This window comes from Lissotriton helveticus, chromosome 9, assembly GCF_964261635.1.
Source record: "Lissotriton helveticus chromosome 9, aLisHel1.1, whole genome shotgun sequence".
In the NCBI taxonomy this organism is placed as follows: domain Eukaryota; kingdom Metazoa; phylum Chordata; class Amphibia; order Caudata; family Salamandridae; genus Lissotriton; species Lissotriton helveticus.
The window spans coordinates 227,831,569-227,857,097 of NC_136070.1; the positions used below are offsets into that span (position 1 = coordinate 227,831,569).

General features: G+C 40.8%; 1 protein-coding gene across 1 annotated transcript; it reads right to left on the bottom strand.

Moving 5' to 3' along the window:
• Window positions 1–1,982: 1,982 nt before the first annotated feature.
• DLL4 (delta like canonical Notch ligand 4) lies at window positions 1,983–25,328 on the bottom strand. The gene is made up of 11 exons (XM_078659772.1): window positions 24,914–25,328; window positions 24,555–24,815; window positions 23,359–23,416; window positions 21,794–22,066; window positions 14,487–14,547; window positions 14,202–14,332; window positions 13,720–13,889; window positions 9,835–10,054; window positions 8,587–9,316; window positions 7,659–7,767; window positions 1,983–3,906 (listed from the first exon to the last, which is right to left on the bottom strand). The coding sequence occupies exons 1-11, from the start codon at window positions 24,965–24,967 to the stop codon at window positions 3,901–3,903; spliced, it is 2,073 nt and encodes a 690-aa protein (XP_078515898.1). The 5' UTR covers window positions 24,968–25,328; the 3' UTR covers window positions 1,983–3,900.
• Window positions 25,329–25,529: the final 201 nt, after the last annotated feature.

Below are 25,529 nucleotides of genomic sequence, written 5' to 3' on the forward strand. Positions count from 1 at the left end.
AGGAAATGAGTCAAGACCTGTCTGTTCGAATGAACAGAGCAGCATGGATCAGCTAAGAACGCCAGCCCCTTCAGGCCCTTACGGTTGATTTGCTGCACTTTATAAATGATTGAGATATATATCACCAGTAGGTAGTTATAGTTAGGACCATTTTTCCATATGAAAAGCGGGTTTTAGTTTTGCTAATAACTTTGGAGCCGCTGCAGACTCAGGTAACTATAACTGCTGAATTTCACTAGTTTTGTACGAGTGAAATCTGAGCCTAGCTATAACGTCCTTGTAACCTTTGTTTTATTTCAGTGAATTTCTAAGTTTTTGTTTAGTAGATTTCCTAACTATAACATCCCTGTAACCTTTGGTTTTTTTTAACTGAATTTTTAACTTTTATTTCCTAACTGTAACATGTATCCTTTAGGAGTGAGTGAGTGCATGAGTGTCGAAGTAGGTGTGTGAGGGGGTACAAGCGTGTCTCAATGGTTGTGTAAGTTTGAGTGTGAGGGTCTGTATGGGCCTGGGAGTGGCTGCATAAGAGTCTCACTGGGTGTCTGAGCGGATAAGTGAGTGTCTGAGTGGGTACCTGTATGGGTCTGTGAGTGGCTGTGTGGGGCTGTGACTTGGTGTATCAGTGAGTGTCTAAGTGGATCTGTCAGTGGGTGTGTGAGCGCCTGAGTGGCTGTCTAAATGTCTTTGTGGGTGTGTCAGTAGCTGTGTGAGAGACTCAGCCTCAAAGGAACTGCACCTGCCCTTTTATCCAATAAGAATCCATAGTTTTGCACAAAATATCTACCCAAGCGGAGTTTCATCTACTGGTTAATTACTAAGTGCTGCCTCCTTGGGTAAATGTCCAGTATGTATTCTACACTACAACTGAGTAATGGAACATGAGTAAATGTCACTAGTGACTTTGTGTACATTTTGGAAATGTGATTGTTCCTGGCGCATTTTTATCCAGAGATATGTGATAACATGAATCCTTCTATAGAGAAGACTACGAGACTACAAAGAGGTAAATCTCCACCAAACAAGGGTCCTTCCTCTTAACTATATGAAGACGTAAGTGCTTCTTTGCTTGGTGGAGATGTCATTGTATCGAAGAACTACTGGGAAATCTAAACATAACATGCCTTTCTGAATGTGTTGCTAGGGTTTGTGTGTTGTGCAGTTTATAAAGCTGTGTTAAATTTAGCATCCCATACATCAGGGTGTTGAAAATATCATATTGTGATGACACACTAAGAAGTCAGGCTGTGGAACCGTTCCCAAATGTGGTAGGTGATCATTTCACTCTCTCTGTTCCTTATATCATAAATTGTATTTTTGCATGTATTTTGGATGACCGGTTTTCATTGTTCAATACTTCTTGTGCCAAAAGTGACTCGCTAAACAACAAAGAGCAAAAAGAAAAAAAAGAATACTAGGATCAAATGTTCCTTATTTGGCATGCCCCTTTTTCATTTGAACCTTTTATCAACAAAACAAGACTGAGCACATTCATGGTGTCCAACTAAACGCGTAGTCTTATAAGGCAGCTTGCCAATTTATATCTAGCAACTAATTTAATACAACTCAAGCAACATTTAGTACCAAAAGCCTAAGTAGTCTAATAAAAACACATTTTACCTTTCGGGATCTTTATCAGACTTAAGTTTAGTTTGTACAACTTACACCTAACATTGCAAACGCTAGCAACGCATGCCCTCAGGTGGTCGACACTGACTAATTTGAAGAAAATACAATGGCTGTGTTTTTGAGAGACAAATTATTTGAGACATATTAAATAATAAACACGTGCACACTAGCCCATGTTTCATACTTTCTTAACGTAATGTGTTAACATAATGATAGACATGATCTAGACTTGTACTTGGGGGGATTTGTAAGGTTGTCTTTCAACCCTGCGAAAACGTGCTTAGAGATTTGATACGATACGTGGTATCACTGTGAAGATTAAGCTTCAACAGAGCAAAGAAGGACATAGAACATTTTGGTAGAAGGAAGATGTTTTCATTGTGTAAACACAAATTCAAACTTTGTTGACATCACATGAAAAACATGACATAAGAAGAAATAAACATATGTACAATTCTGTATTGATTATAAATATACATTATATACAAAATAATGCTATAAAACGTAGAAAGTTCAGTGCTTTTCATTTTTTTAAATTATTGAAATTCTAGACTTCAAAAAAACAAGCAACAACAATCAAAACGAAAATGTATTATTGGTTTCCAAAAGATGTCTTGATAAAGACTTGTAAAAAGCTCTAGTGTGGTCGGAGTGGAAGGCCGGTAGTGGTTATGGGAGATGCCTCCCCACTGGACGAATAAAGGCAGCAAATTGATTGGCGTACTGGACGGCACATGGTTTAGCTCATTTGTGTCTTTCAATAAAAACAGCCCGGACTACTGTTTTCCTTGGATAATTCTTCCATAGTCTTACCAACATTAAAGATTTCCCTATCAGCCAATCGTTTGGACTCCAACTGTCATTTTTGGATATGTGCATGCGGAGTCCTCTTATTCTTCGTGATTGTAAGTGTACATATAAATATATTATTATATATACACGTAAACAGTCAAATTGCCAGTTCTGCTGGTTTAACAACTGAGCTCTGTTCCAATTTCTGTTGAGCTTGGTACAATAAGAATGAGAGGTGGAAAGCCATTCTGTTATGGCCTGCTCTGCCACAGGGTCCAGAGTCCAAGACGAACTGAAAAATGAGTGTTTTTAACTCTTTTCTTGTTAGGCCACAGAAACAGATTAAATCTGGTTCGAAATGCATGAAATAACTGAAGAGACCACACTCTGCAAGCAAAAACGGACAATAACACTCTATGTAAACCAAAGACTATGAGTGACAGATTAGTTCCAGTTTTTAGCAATTTTGTTGTTTTACCAACAAAACCACAATTTCCAAGTCCACAGAAAATACAAAAATAAGATTGCTTCTAACCACAATCAGTAGTGCAAAAGGTGTGACAAGGGCAGCTGTGGCCTTGCATCTGCAGGTTCCAGCTCCTGATTGACTCAAAACGCATTGTAAGGCTTACGAAAATGGTATGGGCGCCATCCCTCAAGTCTAGGTCTACAAAGAGACGAGTCAGCAATGAAGGCCTCAATTTCATTTATATGTCCCTTCTTTTGGAGAGGATGTAATTCTTGGGATCCCATACAGTTCAGCAATGTCACCTACCTAAAGTTAACACTCAAGTGTAGGAGGTTGCATGGGCCTCAACTAGATGAGATGAATGGTGGCAGAAGATTGCTTTCTTCCTCATTAGTAGTGTACATACACGAAAGTAGGTATCAACTCAGCCCAATACTGTTTGGGTATTGCAAAAGGAGGCAGTGAATCTCTCAATGGACGCTACTGATTCTATAACACACTTTAGGCACTTTTATAACTCATGAGATTTCAAAAATGTATATCTCAATTATTCTTAATCCAGTATCTGCATAGCAAACATATCTAGCTTGTTACGAAAGATCTCTCACGCCGGTAGTGGCACTACTTCCATACATCCAAGCATATCAATGAGCTGTCGGCAACTTGGGCTCTCACAGAAAACAATGCTGCTCAAAATTCGATCTTGAGAGGCGTCCAAAAATTAGTGTCATCTTTCAATAGTTCGTATTGCTCCAGTTCTCTCCGTTTTTCTCTTTTAACGTTGCTTACATTCAAATTACCCAGAAGCAGATCATCAAAAGGCAGAATATCGCATCTTTCCTTAAAGTCATTCTGCTCTGTTCATCTCATTCCAGTCCTTCTGAGAGCAGCAAACTGCATGTAAGGAACACCCACAGTCAACATGCAGTCCTGAGTCACCGACAATGCAGTGGCAGGTGTCTCTCTGGTGCTGCCGCGGAGATAGCAGGTTGCAGATGTACATTCATGCCTTACACCTGTGAAAAGAAAGCCAGTGAAGTGAGCTTCTAATCAAAGGGTAACTAAACAAATCATCATTTCACATAAAGTCATTATGCATGGCGAAAGAAAGCACAGTGCCCTTTGTTTGCCCTTTCTCCAAGGTCAGGGTGCCTCCAAGGTAATTCCCTACAAACAGTTCCTCTTAGACAGACTAACTGGCTCCAGTGCAGTGTCCATCTGGAGCGACACATTTGTTAACGGTGATTAAGAAGTGTTTTTATCATTCATCGTACTACCCCTTACAGCCTCTTGTTTCCTAGGACATGTGCGCGCAACTCCCTCCTCGTCTCGCTCCAATCAAGCACCTGCCCAAGCAGTGACTGCCTATTTCACAGAGAAAGCTCACTAATGAGGACTGAGCCCCGGTCAGGGTCAAGTGTCACAGGTCAAGGTTTGTCATGATTATGAAGCTGAGAAGAATGACCGCTAGTCGACCTGCTCCTCTGCTGGACACTTAACCAGAAACAACAGAGGCTCCGGATTTATCAAACTAAAGCACATGTGTAAAGTCTAGCAAGTTGAAGACATTTGCCCCGTTTTCCATAAAGCTTGCGATATTGCTCTTTTACAGAAAACTAGACGAGATTCATTCAACATGTGTGGCTCTTACATTTATGTGTTCACTGTGACATGACCAGACCACGTGTCAAGGTCTCAAGCATCACACCTGTTCTTTCCACATAAGTCATACATACTATAACCACGTTTTACCAGGCAAACATAGTTTCGCCTGTAATTCCTCCAGACATTTTGAGCGCTATGATGCCACACTCGTGACTGCTGCCTGTTATATTAAGGCTAATTAACACAACTTGAGATGTACTTGCTTTAATGTAACATATGGGTCAAGGTATCTCTGTGTGTAAAGTTCTAAGATTCAACGAAGTATTTTATAGCTTCATGAAGAATGATTCTGCAGACAGACAATTATAAAGTGACTCTTTGTACACTTTCAACATGATTTAATGCTGTTATCTGTCATGAAGAAGATAAACCGTCTAATGTATGACATATGAAAAACTTCTATCGTATACCTTTTCGTAAGCTCGCTAATAAATCTTCCTCTGCCACTTCCTCGTCGCCATCTCACTTTCAGTCTCAAACACAATCTTTCAATTAAAGTTATTTCAATCTGGTTTAATTTAAACAAACCAATATCGATAGTTCTGTTCTGTCCCCATCCTTGCCTCGTGTGCATTTACATCATGCATGAGGGGTAGCTCTAGGTAGTAGTTTAACATTTTAGATGTCTCACACTGCACTGTATTTGGTTTAAAACACTGAGAATTCATCATGGGCCGACAACCAAAGACAAGCGGAATCTGATCTCATGTAAGGACCGACATGTCGAATCAGAGCGGTCCTAGACTACCTAGGAAATCCATGCCAATAATACCCCCAATGTTTTTTTTCCAATTTGAATTTTCAGTTTGAATTTGGCCCACCACCTAACTTGGCACCCCAGACAACCATTTTGATTTCATATATAAACAGACCACCTCTGGTGTAGTTATCTGCCTATTTTCTGTTTGCTCTCGACATGTAGACCCTTCCTCAGGACTTATATTTTGCTATCCAGAATACTATCTAATTCAAACACTGTTTTTGTCTCAATCACTTCTGCTTTAATAGTATTCTGTGCATTCTCTACGTTTCAGGAAAACGTTTTTACAGCCTATAATTGTAGGAATCTTCATCAACTACATTGTTATCTTTTTGGAATTTGCGGTTCTATACACCGGACATCCTTACCTTATACCTTTTCACCAGAATTTCATATTTAAGCTATTGAGTCTCAAAATATTGCTTAAATAATTTACCACACTAGCAGGCCATCTCTGAGCTTTTTTTTTTTAATCTACACTTATCTCTGCTGGTGTGGCCGCCGCGATTCTACCTAAGGCTCTAGGTGAGATCTGTGGTTTAAGGGAGAGCATTTGCACTTAGCTGCGATTAACAGAACCTGCCATGTCCCACAGCACCTATTCAGATTTTCTAAGTAGAACCTTATTTTCTTCACACACCTCAGGTTTATCAACTGTTCTGCAGATGGTGTGGCATGTGCAAACAGACTCACCTTCCAGCAGCTCTGAAACACCACTAAAGAATAAGTTGAAGGACAATGTATCGAGAATCTATCCCAGCTTGTCTGCCCCCTTCCCTCAGAGTGAACTTCATTCACTAACATTCTCCGGCACCTACCAATCAACCATTTACAAATCAGGCCTGCTTACCAATACCCATTGCCAAGCTATTCGACGTATTTACAAGTCTTGAGTTTGAAGCCATATCTAAGTATTTCTGAAATATAAACATATACGATCCACAGCACTGCCTTGATATATTTTGCTAGTGTTCCAATCAAAATAATCTGTTTTATTTGATTGGTATAACTGTTCCTGTTCCTTAAGAATTCTAGAATCCACTGGTTTCTAGGTATTGTTTTTCTTTACTTCATAGTGACTGGTCTTAGTATTTCTAAAACAAACAAAAACACCTCTGATCATCTACAAATTATGCACTTGCCTGTTTCACAAATTTTGGCTATCACTACAAAAGACACTTCGTCACATCAACCACTTATTTTCTGCATAGAGTATCTCTTAGTATGTGTACATGCTAATCACAGCTCTTAATGCAACATTTTTTCAGTAAACACTTAAATGTTGGGTTACCCTCTGCCATACAAAACTGTAAAAGTAAATGGTTGAGCAAATTCTGATATTAGTGCACAAAACGTTTTAAGAGGTACACTGACTTGAATTAGGAGATTCAAGACAGAACAAGGTGCCTGGCCTTCTTCTGCTATGTGCCCAAAATATGGAATGCCATCCAAATAGAAATCATCCAAGCAGAATCTTTCCTCCTGCACAGGAAAATGCTTATTATGCACCTCTTCAAACTACCCATCATCAAAGTGTGACTCCGGGGAGGGGTAACTCTGGGTCATCATCAGGCCTCTAGACAGGAAGTATTCCCTCCCAGTGCCCAAACACCTCCCCATCTCTTACGTAATGTTCCCTCTACACTGTAAAGGGCCTGTTGACTTATATATAGGTCCTCCTTATACAAAACCACACAAATCACTGATATAGTCGTGAGGTGGGTTTAAATCCCTTAAAACTACTCATCGTCAATCTAATTTTCTATTTAGTGCATACTTCCTCTAGCTAGAAATAACTTATGTTACAGTCCCATTTATTATATTTGCCAGGGCACATCTGTAGCACTCAGTTGTGTTATTCTTCTAGAACACAGTAGCTTCCATTTCATTTTCTTAATGATCTGGGGTAGCAAGTTCAATATTTGGTGTAAGCTTTTAAATGCTGAGTCGATCAAAATAGTGAAGATGTTCATTATAGTGACTGTAGGAAATACCCTTAGGGTCCTTGTGGCCTTGCAGTTTGGAATTTAGGATGTGAAGAAACGCACCTATCTGTTACAAATGTGGAAAAAAGCAATAATATTGGTACCTCTTTTGTGAGTTTTCTATAGTTAAAATGTGAAATGGCCGTTACTACTCTTGAAAACCCGTTTGTGAAACTCATTAGGTATACTCATGATTGATTTACATTGGGGTGGAACATTAGCATAACATTTAAAGCTCTGACAAAAGGCTACTTATCAAAATACTGAACATACATGCAATTACTTCAGTGATTCACTTTAGAAACGATTTGTGCCCAGGAAAACTTTAACTCCTTCTTTTTTAATATCATTTCCTTACCTCTGTGGCTATGACACACTCATTTTTTGTCTCTGTTATCACGAAGACAGACTGGTACATAGAGTCCCTCGGAGAACATATTGTTGATATTCTACACTGAGGTTTTTCACTAAAAAAAAGAGTAAATGGGAAATAAAACAAATCTGTGAAAATGTGTGTTAATTAGGAATTAAAGAAACAGAGAAAGATATAGAAATCAAAAACACACCTCAAACCATGTTAGCAAATGACTCACAACAAACTACTTTTGCAACCCAATTCTACTTCCCCAAATACTAAATGTACGGACTGTTGAAGAGCGACTTTGTGATTGATTTTTAAAACATTTTGCCACCTCCACTATATTAAATATTATGATCAAAATCACATGGACTGATGATGGTCAGCACTGAGTGAAATAGTTTTACAGCACAAGAGATCTTTATCGGTAGCATGCAAAATGTAAAACCAGCACGCCCATCATCAACCAGCTACAAATTATGTTATTGATCGAAGGCCAGGGGTTGTATTTTCAACCTCAACTCAACAAGCGTGCCTGTATCACACAGATGACACACACCTCCATAGATACAAACCTGACAACTCTAGTCTACTCAGATATTTTCTACAACATGCAAGTTGTAGTCATACTTCGACTCAAGGAGCTAGCTTCAGTTTTCTACATGTCGTAGGGCTGTATGCCTGCCCTATGTACCCCAGTTATTTTATTTTACATCCCCAGAAAGTTAATAGCCTACAGAAATAGACAGATTGTGGATTTAATACTATCGAGGAGATGTCCACGGAGACCCATATACTTTTGTCTCTGACCGTAACACGACCACACACATTTTCATAAAAGAATATGGTCAGTTGAAATTTACCATTTTCTCATAACACGTTAACAAGTATTTTCCTTGCAGGTTACGCAAATCTGACATGTTCTCACCTATATAAATAAAGTGGAGACTTTTCGTCTTCTAAACCCTTTTCGTTTTTATGAAATTTCTCATCCTTTCCAATTCGGTCTTTAATATCACTTGGCAGATCTTTCACAAGATTAAAGTCCGTTGTGTGGTTTTTCAGTTTATAATTTGTTTTCTCCACTCCACAGTCCACCTCCAGGTCCTTCTTCTTGTTATTGTTTTTCAGTTGAGAGTCTGTTATTAAATTGTCCCTTTGGAAGTCTGAGAGATTGTTCATAGTGTCACAATCCTGCTCTTGGTGCTTTCGCATATGTCTGAATACCACAATGATCATGAATAACAAGACTAGCAGTGCCACAAAGCCAACACTAATAAAAACAGCCAACCATGGGAAGTTACTATCTTGGGCACTGGGCTTTGGCACAGTCAAAGTGTATACTGGAAACTCACACTGGCTTCCCATATAGTCACTGGGGCAAGCACAAACGAAGGTATTGTCATAAGGTCTATTGTGGCATGTGCCTCCATTTTGGCAAGGCGCAGAGGCACATAAATCTCTGGATTTAAGATTGCAGTTCTTTCCACTATATCCCATTAAGCAGGTGCAGTCGTAGTTGTTTATCAGATCAACACATGTACCCCCATTCAGACAGGGGCTCCTGGCACAGTCGTTGATGTTGATTTCACACGTTGGGCCAGCGAAACCAGAATGGCAGCGGCAACGTCGCGTCTGACCCATGTCAATGCACACACCTAGTAGAAGAAAAATGAAACCAAAAGTTCAACCAGGCACAGGTTTACAAATGCACTCTAGCTACTTTCTGGAATGTATTTTCTCACTGGGACATTAACCCGTTTTTAAACTCTTATCCAGTGGCTCAGAGCGTACTGTACTGGAATCTAAGTCTGAAATGAGAACCTTTATCAAGGTCACCTGTCATAATTATCATTGCTATTTATACAACAGCAATGTGCCTATAATAAGCAGATAAGTACAGCTGATTCATAAGTATGCACTTTGACCCACCAGGTTTATGTAAATATGCATGCCGGTGCTGCTGTACAGCATGTCACAACACTGTGGTCTGACATGGATATTTCTTGGTGACAAAGGAGATCAAAAGAAGTAAAAGGTGTGCTAAATCAGGAACGACCTGGTGGTAGACTAATGGACTACAGCGCGAGATAAATAGGCAATGGTCACAGGTTTGGGAGATTTTGGAGTTTTTATTCCGGAACAAACTGTGTGTGATAAATCATTACAAACATACCATTCATGCATGGGTTGCTGGTGCATCTGTCAACCTTCTTCTCACAGTTGGAGCCTGTGAAGCCAAGTGGACAGAAACATGTGTAGCTGGCACCTGGCTCTCTTTCCTGGCATGAACCACCATTGAAACAAGGGGAATCTGCACAATTCAAGGCACTGTTTTCACAGTGAGATCCGAAATAGCCCACAGGACACTCGCACACGTAACCATTCTCCATGTCCTGCAACAGAATAAAAATGCTATGAAGGGAACGAATGTTTGGGTTCGTCATTTTACTATATTTGTTGGCACAACATAAAGACACACACATACATATGCACATATCCACTAAACAAAGGGGGCCTGATTCATAGCCATTTGCACAGACAAAGCCCAGGTATATATGGCTCTATTTATAAGGCATTCAAAAAAGGTGCAATGCATTTGTAAATTCGTTAGTCAGGTCCAATATTACCTCATGGCTGTGTAATATTACACACATGTGAAGTCTACTCAAGTAATGGTCGTTCTAGAGTGGGGCTTTCCTGGTAAGTTTGCAAATGCCCACAAATTCACCAGCTATCCCTTCCCACCCTGGAAATGGTAAGGGATTTACTACTGATTTTCCAGTTTGGGAATAGAAAGGGAACACTCCTAAAATTGGCTGTGATGTAGGGGAAAGGGCTTCTCCACAGGCGATTGCAGTTCAGCATTTATAATTGAACACGTACTAATATGCAGAGGAAGTAACTCTGCACAGGCAAGAAAAGGAATCAACAAACCTTTTTTAAAGTATGCCTCTAAACCTTCAACTGGCGCATCTTTCTATTTCTATTTCCTATGTTTACTTCTGCAAAGTCTTGTGATTTTCCAAAAAGCTTATATCTGCACCCCATGTGAGGGTGTAACTCCGTGGGGGCAGATTCACAAATTCTTTCTTGAACTGACTACAACCACTATACAATTGTAAAGCAATTACATTAAGCAGGGCTTTGAGCATTTGTAAGCAATAGTCTGAATGTGTTCATGTAATACCACAAGGGGAAACAGACACAGGAAAAAAGCAAGCAAGCTATACTGTATTACGTTTCATATAAACTGTTTCAAAAGGTCCACACAATAACACAAATTACATTTTCTGAGGTAGAAAGAATGACACATGAATAGGAATATAGTAAACACCTTTCACACCGTAACAGAAAGCAGTCACTTCTGAGCCAGCCTAGTATCTCTGAGAGGAAAAAAACACACAGTACAATAATACGGGTACACCTGTACTACGTGGAACTTCTGCATGTTGAGACTTGTGTGTTTTATTTGCATTCGAAAAGCAAATTTAGCAAAACAACGGGCTCTAACAAGAAACAGTTTATACTGAGTCAATGCTTGTCTTATCAAAAACTGACTTCTCAGACATACTCTTAAAAGATCCGAGCCATAGTAATGATTTCTTTCAGTGTTTTCATTGATAGCAACAGTAAGGCTTCCAGAATGTATGCCATGTTTCATTTGTTTGGCAGGGAATGGAACAATTTTGTCAAAGAGCATGGAGGAAAGCTGAACAACTTACCTTAATTTGGTGACCCTAGCAGCTGGCCTTGCTGCCCAATTAAGTCTCACCGTTTTACTAAACATAATATTTTCGCTCCTTGGTTTAAGGACAAAACTAAACTGCAGAAAGCCAATGGAGATGACTTAACGATGAGGTATCAAAATGTTCCAATAAAGCAGCCATGATGGCATACAAAAGTGCTACAACCAGTACATCATTGTAAAAACACTACATTTGCCAATCCTCATAGAACTGCCTTTCAGATTATCATTAATCCTACATATATGACCAGAACCACTGCATAAAATCTCCCCATCAAAATCGTTATGCAACTCTTTAAATTACTATTTTATTAACAACATATTACAATTTGAAACTGAATATGGTACATTTCCCACGGCCGCTGCTGATTATTAGTTACAACCCAGTTAGCTTTCTACCCTCACCTTTTTTGACAGAAGAGTTTCAGACAGTCTTGACTAAATTAAAGTCAGGCTCCACTTCTGACTCATGTCCGAAGGACGTACTTGAGTGCATACCTATATACTCTCCTGTGGGGATTGATACGGGCAGTGAATCTACAACCAGACTACAGGCTGTTTGCTTACTACCTTTATAAAACACAGTTAATTATTCACTAGCGCAAAGCATTGTCTCCAAATACTACAAAACTTCCTTTGTTACACCAATTTAAACATAATAATCTGTACTGGATCTTTTGATAATGAAAAACTTCCGGCCAATATCATTATTTCCTACTGCATCCATGCTACTGGAAAGTAATGAGGCTAAACAACTGAGTACTCTCCTGTGACCGGCTACTGTACTAGATTCTATCAAAGCAGGCTTTCGATTGACCCTCAGTACTGTGTTGGTCCTTCTCGTAATACTCAACAACTTAAGAATTCAAGCGGAGATGGCTAAGGTCAATGTTCTGTTTTATTAGACTTGTCAGCAGCATTCGACTTAGTGGATTAGGAAATTCTCCTGAGCGACCGAAAGAAGCAGGAATCAAAGACATTGCTTGGGAATCGTTCTTATAACTTAGTAAGGGACAAACCCAAGCAGTAAAACTGTCCTCTTTTACTGCAACTGAAGTTTAACTGTGCTGAATCCCAATGCTCTGCAATTTCCCCCATCTCATTAATATTTATGAAGTCCTGTATCAAAACTACTTCTTGCCAGGAATGTGAATCTATACATATATGCCGATGATACCCAACTATTAGTCCGGTTAGACAGCAAATAGTTCTCCTGTTCCCATTTTCCAGGCACCAGGAGATTTATTTGAGAATAAATTGAAAACAACTGACTTAAACCGAAGCCAAAAAAAATGAGGTACCCGATGGGAAATCTAACCTTACTATATGCTAATAGACCATGGAAATGGGTCCCATCTGAGCCAGCCCTGTCTAAAGTAGTGATTAACCTGTGAGCTAAGATCCATTGTAATCTCGCCTATCAAAGAAGGTTTCAGCACTCATCCAACTTCAATTTAAAATTACATTGGAAAATGGCTCTATATTTGACGATGAATGCAAACAAATGGTTAGTCTCAGTGATTACTGGCTCAAGAATCGATAAGGCAAACTATTTGGGCCTTACTAAATGCCTTCAAGAGAGAGACTCCAAGTTATTTAGAACACAGCTGTATTAGGAGTGGAGCCTCTTTTTACAGCTACCTGTACACCCTTCGAATGCTCCCAGTTTGGGAATATATCCTTTTCAAGAGACTATGTACGGTAAATATCCTTGACTTGAATCTCACCCACTTTTAACAAAAATAAAATAGAAAAATGTTCTGTTTAAAGATTCGCTGCTCATCCGCTGTTGGTCAAGTACTTATCCCAAAGTTTTCATAAATCGGTGTGGGTGGTCGGACCTTCTCAATCTATGCAGCCAGACTGTGGAACTTTCTCCCTTTACACTTATATGCAAATCATGCACCACCAAATTAGAAGTCAGATTAACACACACTTGTTCTTTAAAACCTGTTAATTACCATTGGTTTGCGCACGTACTGTGATAGTGCCAAGAGACCTTCAGATGCATAAGAGCTTCATAAAACCCCTACTACAAGGTAGAAGAAAATATTCAGCGCCCCCTTTCACTTTCTACATTTCTCGACATTTAATTCACGTAACACCTTAGACATTCTGCTAAGCCTTTCTGTATCACAGAAGTGAAGCATGCTGTACAAACTCACAGCTGAGCAAGTGGCAACTCCTGGATGCGTGAGTCTTTCATAGATAAAAGCAACTGACTCAACAACACCAGTCAGCTGTATTCCAGCCTCTCCTTGTGCAGTAACACTAGGCTCCTGATTGCAATATAGTAGATTTCGCTTTTCTTACCGTGCAGCTACCTCCATTTCTGCAGGGGTTGCTGTCACATTCACTGATCTTTCTCTCGCAGTCGACCCCACTGAACCCAAGTTTACATGAGCATGTGTAGCTTCCTTGTCCTGTGTTCATGCATGTGGCTCCATTTTTGCATGGCTTATGGTGAGTGCAGTAGTTCAAATCTGTAAACAAACAAAGAATTTAGACAAATGGTTAGTTCAAAGATTAAAAAAACAATAAATGCCATTTTAAAGAGGTTTTCTTAATCTCTACATTGTTCAATAAACACATGTTGTCTTTTACAATCAATGTCAGAATAACGGTGCAGGGAAACAATTGTTTTTAAGTGTGCTTAACTGTTAAATATGCTGTTCTTAAAGCCTTACTGCACTTGTTGTAATCCTCACTTAATAAAAAATAGTCTTGCAGGTTAGATGATAACTTCATAAGGAGGTATCCACCACACATGGCATGATTTCACAGGTCTGACCTACCTTGGTCACAGAAGAGACCGCCCCAGCCTTCATTACAAGTGCACTGCCATGGAGTCGCACATGTCCCATGGCGACATCCTAAATGAGGAATACATTCGGTGCAGAGGGGACCTTGCCAACCAGGGCGGCAACTGAAAAACAGCAGGAAATTTAATTTAGCCCCAAAAAAATAAAGCATTAATTTAACTGTTATTATGTTGCTATTGAAACAGTTCAATACAATAAAGTAAAATTAACACTTCTTAAAATTTTGCAATGCGTGGTGCAGATAGTATGAATACTTACATGCACTCTTCCTGTTTATTGCAATATCCATTTTGCTCACTGCAACCAGACCGACAGATGGCTGTAAAATAAATGAATGTTTGAATTACAATGTATTTATTTATTTTTTATTTTATTTTATTTATTTATTTAAATTTATATATCAGCGCAACAGCTACCCAAAAAGGGTTTCCCGGCGCTATCAAGAAACAACAGAGCAAAGAGAGAGACCTACTGGTTAAAAAGCCAGGTTTTGAGTGACTTTCGAAACAGTATGAAGTTGGACTGAGTGTGAAGAGACAAAGGGAGAGCATTCCAATAGAAACAGTAAAAAAACATGATACAAAGGTCAAACAGTATGGTTTAAACAAGAGCAATTCCGATTTTTGCATATGTTGTTTTCGAGAGGGCTTTATCCAATGCATGCTTATTTTACATGTGAATTTAGTGTGTGAATAGGGAATTAAATTTAAGAGGAGTAACATAGTACTACATGGAGACTAAGAAAGCCTTTGAGAAAGCAGAGAACGCTACTAGAAAACAAATCAGTATTGGTGTAGATGTCGGGGTTGCAAACTAAACAAGACTGACATGGACTAGAGCATTTAAATGCCTGATTTCATGCCTGCTTACTGGCCACGGTAACCAAGGTCACCTATGGTGCTAAAGATGAACATGTGAATTCTGACTGGCCATATACACCAATAGTAATACCATTAACAACTGCTGACATTTACAAAGTTTCTACACTACAATCCTAGATCTCTTCAGGACAGCACTTTAAATGGATGGTTACTCACAGATACTCATACTGAATACCTGCACTTCTTTAATTTGAAAGGGAGAGTACCTGCACTTCTCAGCTGGGTTCAATATTTTTAATAGGAGAGTACTGGCATTTATCAATAGCATTGAGGTACTCTTGGCCACTTCTATGATTCCATTTCAACCACTACTTCAGCATCACTTTTGAGCAAAACACTGAGGTTGGCTTTCTTGAAGAACATTATCATTTCTTTTGGATAAGAAAGACAGCTGAGTGGCATGGAGTAATCCATACACTTCTTTGACTGTTATATTTTGCCAAACTACATCAGGTCACCATTAATCACTTGAACACAGCTGTCAAATGGCCCAGGTCATGTGCCTTTTAGCCAACAAGTTTAATTTTGGGACTTGATTATGTACTTTTAATATTTATAGTACAGGTTCAGAAATCTAAGGATGCAAAGCCATTATGGCTCAAACAGGGCTGTAGCCCTGCCAAGTGCCACGCATCCTGCGTTAGCCTAACGCATGTTAAGGCAAGTCCCCGCATTACAGCATTAAAAATAATTTTAACGCATTTATAGTGCCTCTAATTAGGCCGATGTTCGGCTACTCTCCCGGTTACGCCTCATTAAACCTTTCCTTCCCTTACCTTACACCTAACCCCTTCGGCCTCCATTTCTGGGAGACGTTAGACATAGAAGAAGCAGTTATAACTGGAAACAGTAAGTTATCCGGAACACAGTGTTTTCATTATCCAGAAGCAGTAGCACAAACTGTGCTCATCTCTCTTCGAGCCCAGAATTGGATATGAAATGCTTCCGAACTATCAGATATCACTGCCAGGCCCAGCAGTGACACTGTCATTGTTATGTACATTCTGTCCTCTTTCTATCGCATATGCGGCGAGTGTAAATAGAGCATCCGGAGCACAGATTCTTTCTCACATTTTTGCCGGCCTAAACATTTTCCGCACGTGGATTCTGACACCAGGGCGCGTACATCTCCAGAATCACTTAATGTGATTTTAGTTCACTTGTTTGGTGTTCGGCACTCTATCTTAATGTTTAATGTTTGTTTGGGAGCAGCTTATTTGCACTTTGCTTTTTGGAGAGATTCCACGGCTTTGTGTACTGTTTGATATCAATTTGTGCACCTACCAACATATTCTTTTGGTATTATATACTTTTTGAGTTTTCTCATATCCTTTTGTAGGTGATTGCTTGTAGTTGTGTCACTCACTGGCTTGTAATTTATGAGCTAGCGCTGTTGGATAACAATATGTAAAGAAATGCTCACACTTTGGGCTGTTGCTATACGAATAGTGCAGTGATCGGCTCACATATTTTATTAAGGACAGCAGACAATCATTGAGGTCTCTAGTAGTAACTACGAAATATCACAATGCGGCAGTTTTAAGATCTTAATTTCTCGTTGCCAAATGGGTGCAGTTTCTGCTATTTATGTTTACCTCTACTTCACTGCTTGATTTTGCTCACGAGAAACTCTCACTCATAGTTTTTGAAATGTCACTCATATTTACACTGAAATTATGAACATTTCACACATAGCAATCTGAAACCTTGGTAGATTTGGGGCTGGGTTTAAGGTATCAAGTGACATAGGGCCTCTTAGAGGATATGTTTGAAAGTGTGTCTTCAAATCTAGCAAATACCCACGATTTGTAGATTTAAGTCCACAACTTGATACCGGCATCTTCCCAACACTGAATAGCATGGCCTCATTTGGTTGGCTGCCCCCAAACTAGCGCTCATTGGACTGGAAAATATGGCAAAGCAAATAAGTCTCTCTTCCCACATTTTAGCCATGTTGCGCTTTTAAAATAACTATAGAAGATGCCCCAATCTCAACTTGAGGCAGAGGCAGTTATTTTTAATTTAGAGTATGACATAATTGATTATGAACAAGAGGGAAAACTCTTAAGTATATATAAACATAACCATCCTTGTGTTTGAGAGATCGGATTAGGAGTGCTTTTAAACATTATGCACGTGTCTAAATCACGTTTAACACCCCTTTATCAGAAACAAGCTTTTGTTTTGGGGGTAGATTTTTTTCTTGCACTCTTTATTAACTTATTCCAAGAATACATTCGTTGTGCGACCCTTTATGTAATATCTTGGTGTGGTGCCTCTAGTTCGTGTGCTGGAGGGGCATCAATTACGCGGGGATACAAGCACCAGGTTTAATGCTTGGCTGGCTCCTAGCAGATGCCTGCTGCCTCCCATCAATCGCTGGCAGCTGCTTCATTGTTGTACCATGGTGGCCGTGGTGAGGCCCCCGCCCGCATCCCCATCGGTGCAGCTGCCGACCACCGCACAAACAATAACAGCGGCAACGGGCGGCACGTGGCGGCAGCTAACGACTTGCCGATTAACGAGCGGCGCGTGCTGCCTCTGGCCCCGCCCTTGGACTGACGGAGCTGTGGGGATTAAAGGATCACAGCCCCCGCTGCAGGGCGTGCGAAGAAGGGCTGACATACAGAAAATGGAGAGGCCGCAGGGGTAGTCTCCGCACAACCTGGACGTGCGGTAGCGTGAGAGCTTTGGCTTGAGTCTACCGGTCTCTGTCCCGCGCCAAAATGTCAGCGCTTTGGCGCGCGCTTCAATTGCTGCGACGTGCTCTCTGACCCGCATTTTCTAATACCTCAGCGCTGACGTAACTGCGCTTCGCCGTTTGCGCTAGTTTCTTTTGGGAAGAGGCGTGGCGTTTCACTGATCCAAACATTGACACCGCGCCCATTGGACCAGTCGCCGGCACGTGTCTATTGTGCCACACGCCAGATAGCGTAGCGGCACGAGCCAGGTGCGCGGCAGCGCGTGGTGTGAGCCAGGTGCGCGGCAGCGCGTGGTGTGTTGTGGCTGCTCCCCACTGACGCCTGGGGGCGCGCGCATGTTAGCGGGAAGCTGAAGTAAGGCAGGTTCTACCACTCGTTTGGCTTATATTGCAATGCTACCTCAAAGGAAAATCTTTTTAGGAGTCCATGTACCCTGTGACTTTTCGTTCGTAAGTCTTTGTTATATGTGATACATAAAAGTAGCATGAATGGATTGGGAACGTCATTCGCAGGTCACGTGAAGACGACATTTCTAAGAGGAAGGACAGGTGAAGTGACAGCTCTGTCGTTTTCTTGGGCCTATAAAACAGAGTGGTAGGGTAGTCATCCTGAAAGATCCATTTGTGATACAGACACAGTGAAACGTTTGTCGAAAGCTCTAGATGTAAGTATGACTATGAAAGCAAACCGGGCCTACGATCGGTGGGGCCATATATACAGTGCACAACGATATTTAATTCCTTGACACTATACTCAAAGAACCTCATTAAATCCTGATTGGGTTATATCTCTGAACCATGGCTGAAATTACAGCTTTGTAACATTAATAACAGGTACATTGGCAGAATGTGACATTCTTAAATACGGGCAGCTATGAGTTAAATCTGCCATAGCAACATGAAGGTACGAAAACGACCTGTGGCTGATACTGCAGGCAAAAGTAGGGCAGGTCTTCTTGTAAACTGTAAAACAATGTTCCCAGAACTCTCAAAAGAAATTTTGACTTTTTCCTACCTTTTTGGTTTCTGCCACCCAAGCTATGAGGCGTGAGAAACTAGGCCACAGCCATGTTCAAAACATGGGTCACCACTGAACATACCAAGTCACAACAATGATATAACTGCACTTGAGTCTCTTTTAGCTGCTCATGAATGCCGGATGTACCCGAGCACAAATTAATGCATGCTGCTTACAACCTGCGATTGATAAAACTCATAGGGCTTTCTGTGTAAATGGGGTAGTTCTTTTATGTGAAAATGTTAGTTTATATTTCTCTGACATGGAGTTTCAGGTAAATACTGTTGAGGGTATTTGTGACACTCCAAAACATTAGTTTTGCCCAGTGCTAGCCAACTGGAGGAGTACTTAATCGTTAGTATGTTTGATTGTATAGTTGATTAAAACCATGACAATTAGACAAACAATCAGCATGATACACTAAATGTTCAAAAACGTAATTAACAATAAAGTCAACGATAGTCCATTATTCAGGTAACCTATGCGAGTGCCTTATTCAAGTGCCTCGATCTAACCAAATCCGAATGAGTGTGTTCCGTCATAAAAGTAGAACATACTCTCATAGCCACTAAATGAATATTCGATATAAAATATTCATAATACAAAGTCGAGAATACATAGATAGATCTGGTTTATAATAACGGTGAACCAAATTAAAATAGTGCCTAAATCCATTCCATGAGGACCGGTGGCGCAGTTCAGTGTAGGAGGGCAAAATTATTGTTGCACTCTAGTCTTGTCAAACTTAGAGCCTCCAATATACCTGTTTGAGCTTAATGCCTACTGGGCTTATCCCTCCTATTACCTCTGCCCTACCCTCCTGGTGCCTCCCTCACCAGCGGGAATGCCCAACTGGAGGAGTAAAGTGGATTCAGATCAAACAATTGGACAGTCATCACAACAGTCACAACCTGAGAAATTATGCTTCAAAATATAGATGTAAAAATATAGTGGGGCCAAAATATCGAGGCCTAACTACCAAAAACTAAAATATAATAAAGGTGAGTGCATGCAGGTAAGTGTGGGTGAGTAGGGCTGTACTATTCTTTGCTTAGTGTCTGTGCATCTTGAAGAGTATAAGATTTTATATATATATAAATACATAATATGTATATATATATATATATATATATACATGCACACACACATATATACACACATATACACATGTGTATATACTTGATATTTTGGCCCCACAATATTTTTTCCTAGATATTTTGGTGGAAACCCATTAGGGTGCTATTGCAAATGACTCTTAGGCCATCTTTCAAACAACTTTAAAGAACAAAGATTCAGCTTGAACTCTCCTAGGGCCTTGAAAATGCAAAGCTTGCCTGGAGTCTCATGCTCCCACTCAGCATTTGAATCGTTTTATGCATAGAACAGAAGAATCTGCTCAATTCTTGGTTCTGAGAAATGTTGCCATGTCAAAGTTATTAACCAGTTTTAATCAATTAGGATGCAGCTTTACAAAAAAATCTCACACCGTTATTTCCCATATGATAGTCTTAATATTGTACTATTTCGGTGAACGGGCCATGACAAAAAAATAATTACAAATATTTTGCAGTAGTTATACAATGGTACTCCTAAACGGACATCTTGCTTTTGCCATGTTAACTGCTTCAGCAGTTAGATGTTCAACTGTTGTAGTCATTTCCTAGTAGTATTACTGGAAAGGGAATAGCAAGCGTCGAATAAGTGAGAACCTGTCCTCAAGCATCAATGAAACAGTTCATTCGTTTTAGTATCTAAGTACCAGAATCACAAGAAGGCCCTCCCCACTGGAGTACCACAGGGTCATGTAAGAAGCATCTCAGTGTACAGGTTGGAGTATACTTTGAAATAAAAAGGTGTTGAATTTAGTGGCTGCACCCTTGTTTCAAAACATACGTGAGTTGGAAAGTTGTTTGAACTTTATCTTTTTATTGTTATTGTTTTAGACAGGAGACTAGAAGACAGAACAAAACAACTTGGTCACTTGAGTGCGAGAGAGAGAGATGAAACCTCTCAGTGAGCTTGTAGTCGGTTTGCACTATATGAAACCTGAGACTCAATGTCAGAGGAAGGTAAACTGATACATCACTTAAAGAAGCACTGTCATCTTTACTCACACAGGCCTGGCTCGTTTCACACAAAGCAGTTTGTGTGAGGTATGGACCGATGTGTGCTATCATTGACACTACAAGTTACAGGACTTACAGTTATTCATGGTCAGTTTGTGGGTATTCTACAGGAGGTTACAAGGTGACTCAAGCAGCTCAAATGCTGCAGTAATACCATTGTGACTGGGAATGTTTCTTGATGAACATGTTATGAACTTAGATCTAGTTCATCTCATGGTTCAAGTAACAGAAACAAACCTAGTTTTAATGGTCTGTAGGCTTCTACTCGCAGTGATTGATACAGTTTGACGTATGTGACTCAGGAGTAGACGAGAGTAAACATTTGAAGCACAAGAGAAACAAGTGGAAAACAACATTTTAACTTTCATTTTCTCTTTGGTATGGAATGCGTTGAGTCTTCTAGCACTTTGGAAATTTTCAGGGATTTGATGGTTTGCACACATCTGGTTTTGAAATATTCTCTGTGTGTGTGTGTGTGTCTGTGTACATATACACACACACACACACACACACAAAACACACATGTATGTGTGTGTGTTTCGACCATTTGATATCTATTTCAAACATTATGTAGTTTCTGCTGAAAATGCAGTGATGGTGGAGGGGGTTGTGAAATAATCCCCATGTGATAATGGCATTAGGACTGGAATTTCCAGCAAAACCTACATATCCTCGCCAAAGAAAATATATATTACATGACCAAAAACAAATGCATTTTTCAGCATCTACAAAAATGCCAAGAATCTAGGATTTAGCCATGTATTTGTTAGGCAATGTGTTTCTAACGACACCCTATTTAATGAGGTACAGTATTTACAGAGAAATAGAGAAAGCCTTACGTTCTGTGCAGTATCCTCCTCCGGTCCACCCTTTCAGACAGACCATGTTGCCATCTTGGTCGCAGACATAGTGCCCAAAACGGTCGTCGCGGCCCTTGCATAGCCTAGAGCAGCTCTCTCCGTAGTAAGATTCACTGCAGATAACCCGGTATGCGTACTTGAGCTTCAGCTGGTGTTTCTCCTGAACAGACTGAGACCATTCTTCACTCACATTTAAGTGGCTCTGGATGGCAAACTGGCTGATGATCGATGCTCCGTCCAACAAACCTGAAGCTGCCACAAGAAGGCAATGTTCCCATTACAACCACGAAGACAGAGTTTTTGACTTACAGGCATGACCCGTTGCATGCTGGGCCTCAGTAGAAATATGTTGTTCCTTACTACCAGTACATTTCAGCCACTAACAGTTTTTCAGTATGATCCTATTTAAGACAATTGCACATGGTTAGGATTAGTGAATCATCCTTTATTATCCCTGATATCTAATAGTGACAGTAGGATGAAAACTATATTTTTGTATGTTTAGTAATTCACGCACAGTATGTTAACGCTGCACTTAAGTCACATGCTGGTTTTCTATTTAAAGAAAGTTTGTATTTAAAAAATACTCTAAGTATCAACTTTGAATTGCTTGTTTGAAAGGGGCAAGATTATGTGCACTTTCATTTCTTCGCCTCTCTGCCTTAGGAATAAAACACCAATTTGGGATTTTAACAACTTACATACTTATATGTAAAGTGGCAAATTACAAAATTATTTAGCATGTACCAATGTGATATTCTTCTTTAAACCCATTAACTTGGAAAGCAGAGTGAACGTAATGAAAAAAAAGGTTTTCTATATAACTACCTCATTTCCTTTCTATACTGCATTTTGAATGCAGTCTTCTTCACTGTACCCTCTTGTCTAAAGTTGAGTCTTATCTTCAAAATTGTGTGGTCTAAATTAACAGAACATAAGATGTTTTTCTTTCTTGCACACCGACATACAATGGAGCAGACTAGATTGCAAAGCATGTGTTCGCAAAAACTTTAGCTTAAGAGCAAACACAAAGGCGCTGAATCAAGTACAAAACTTTAAGGAGCCTGCAAAAAGTTTTCAAAGTGGGAACAGTGTTGTTGAAATATCCCCTTCCTTTATGTCATCAAAACATCCAGAACCCATTATTCCTTTTGCAAAGGGCGGAATTTGAAAAGGTGTAAAATACAGGAAAAGGCAGTCAGGGGATTTTGGCAGACTTCTGGTTTTCTCACCAGAGAACGGATTTCTTTCCCACGCCAAAAATAAACTACAGGAAGCGCAATTGTGTTGTAGATTACGTAGGGGGGACAGAAATCAAAGCAGGCCTGATTCCTATCACGCAGGGCATAGCGTTTGATTGTGGACTAAAACTAACACTGAAACCGTACTATAAACATTTGAATTCAATAAGGACGGTACAGATTGTTTAGGATGTTGGTTATTCTGATTAACTGCTTCAGATTTGTTTTGCAAGCATGTGCTTCCAGTTTGTGAAAGCCTGGCGCCCTCTAGCGTGTACAATGCAGAAATATGCCTGTATTCACCTGTTTCACGGTTGTCGACGGGAGCGTGGAAAGCTTCAACGATGAGAGAAAAAGTGCCCTGCAATAAATGCAAAAATTGAGAGATGCATGAAAATACAGTAACTGCGCCCTTTGAAGTCCCCTGTTTGTATACTGTAGATGAAATACTAAACCCCCGCTTTCTGCAGAGCTGCCAGGTCAGTGGTACGGTTTAATCAATCTAATTGCAGATAGCATTACTTTGTCCAGAGCTCAATTAAACAGAGCTTCTTTAGAGCTGCTTTCCAGTGCTTAGGAAGGAGGGGTGGATGGAGGATTTGGCGCTTCTAAATGGACACCTTCCTCTTACCTACTATAGGCATATTTTCTGTAACGGCACCTTTTGTGATGCCTGTCTAATCCCACTCCACCCCCTCTTTGCCTATGAATTAAAATATCGGTTTCTTTTTATGCTTAATAAAATATTTGGGAAAACACATATTGTTCGAATGTGTATATTTTAGGTTGCAATGTAATTGCGTGTTTATTACATTTCTGTCAGTAGATTACGTGTAAAATTGAGGGGTTCCTGTAAGTGTCGTTTGTGGAAACTATTGACAAAAAGCTATTTAAATAATGCACCTTTAAATGAGTAATTATATTAATGATAGACATCATCCTCCAGTCCATCCTGTTCAAGTCCGACACAATCCAACCCTTTCCACCATTATTTGGTAAGTTTCCACTGATGCATTTGTTTTTTTATGTCATCAGTAGTTTCTATTACTTTAGCTTAGGTCTTTGTTTCAGGGGGTTACTGCAATGCACACACACGCGCACACACACTCACGCGCACGCACACTCTACTCTCTCTCTCTCTGCTTGGGCATACATACAACAGTGTCTCCGGTCACTCAGCCATACACAGCAGAGCCCCTCAGACTTTTACACGCATACAGTTTGTGTTAATCGCACACACCAGGGCATCTTCATTCACATGCAAACGCTTCCCTCTGCCATCAAATCCATCCTAGCGCGCACCACACTCACAAAGCCACAAACACACACATAACTACCCTGATTAACCTGAGCCTCCCCAGTCACACACGCACGATCCCTGCAGCCCCCAATCACACGCCGAAAACCACCCGTCTCACGCACAAACGCTCTGATGCCCCCCTGCGCCCCCCTTCCCTCACAGACACCCCGATCTCGTTGCACTCATCCCACAGTCTCACCGGCCAGGTGAAGTTAAAGGGCAGCCTGATGGGGTTGCTGAATCCCGGGACCTCAGTGATGGCGAACGAGTTGGCCCCCAGCACCGGGGTGACGAGACTGCCGAAGGTGCAGGCCTCCGGGGAGGGCACCTTCTGGAAGTGCATCAGGCAGACCCTGAAGAAGGTTCGGCAGTCGGGCCAGCAGGAGCGCCCGTTCTCTAGCAGGCTGCCGCCGTTCACAAACTCCTGCAGCTGCAGCTGGAAGACCCCCGAGCAGGACACCTGCACACAAGAGAGACACCCACGTCAGACCTGACTGCCTGCCCCCCACCCAGCACCCAGGCCTCCGCGACGCCTGCCTCCACCGCTCATTTATTTACCTGTTGCAAAACCACGGAGAGAAACGTCAAACCAAAGACGCATAACGTCGCCATCCCGTCCGCGAGTGCCAAGCTCCAAATTCAACTTATACGCAAAAGAAAGTTGTCTTTTCACTTTGTTGATGTTTATATCATCCACGTGGTTTAAAAAGGTAGTGAACAAGAAAATCCAAAATACCACAAAAAAGAAAAGATGAAAAAAAAAGAATGTGGCAGTGGGTCTCCGCCTGTGCGTTTCCTCCCAGATATCCCCTGCGGTTCAAAGCACAACAAATAGCCAAGGTGTAATCCAGGTGATTAAGATGCCCCGTGTGCGTGGATCCTGCAGGCTCCCTTGTGTCAAACTTCAGCCCCGCCTCTCGGTGTCCGCTGGCAGCAAGCAGCAGCAGCTCCCTGAATGCTCAGCCGGCTGACTGGAAACTGTTTATATAGCAGCGCCTCTTGACCATGGCGTGTGCTGCTCCGGCTGCCACTCAGCGCCCTGGCGCCTCCCACTTCTCCCCGCGCAGCACCGAATGCTGTGGAGAGCACCCCTGCACAGAATTAATACCCTGCTGCCGCCGCCGCCGCACTGACCACCAAGGACTCGGTGTGCTCATTAGCGGAGCCCGGGCAT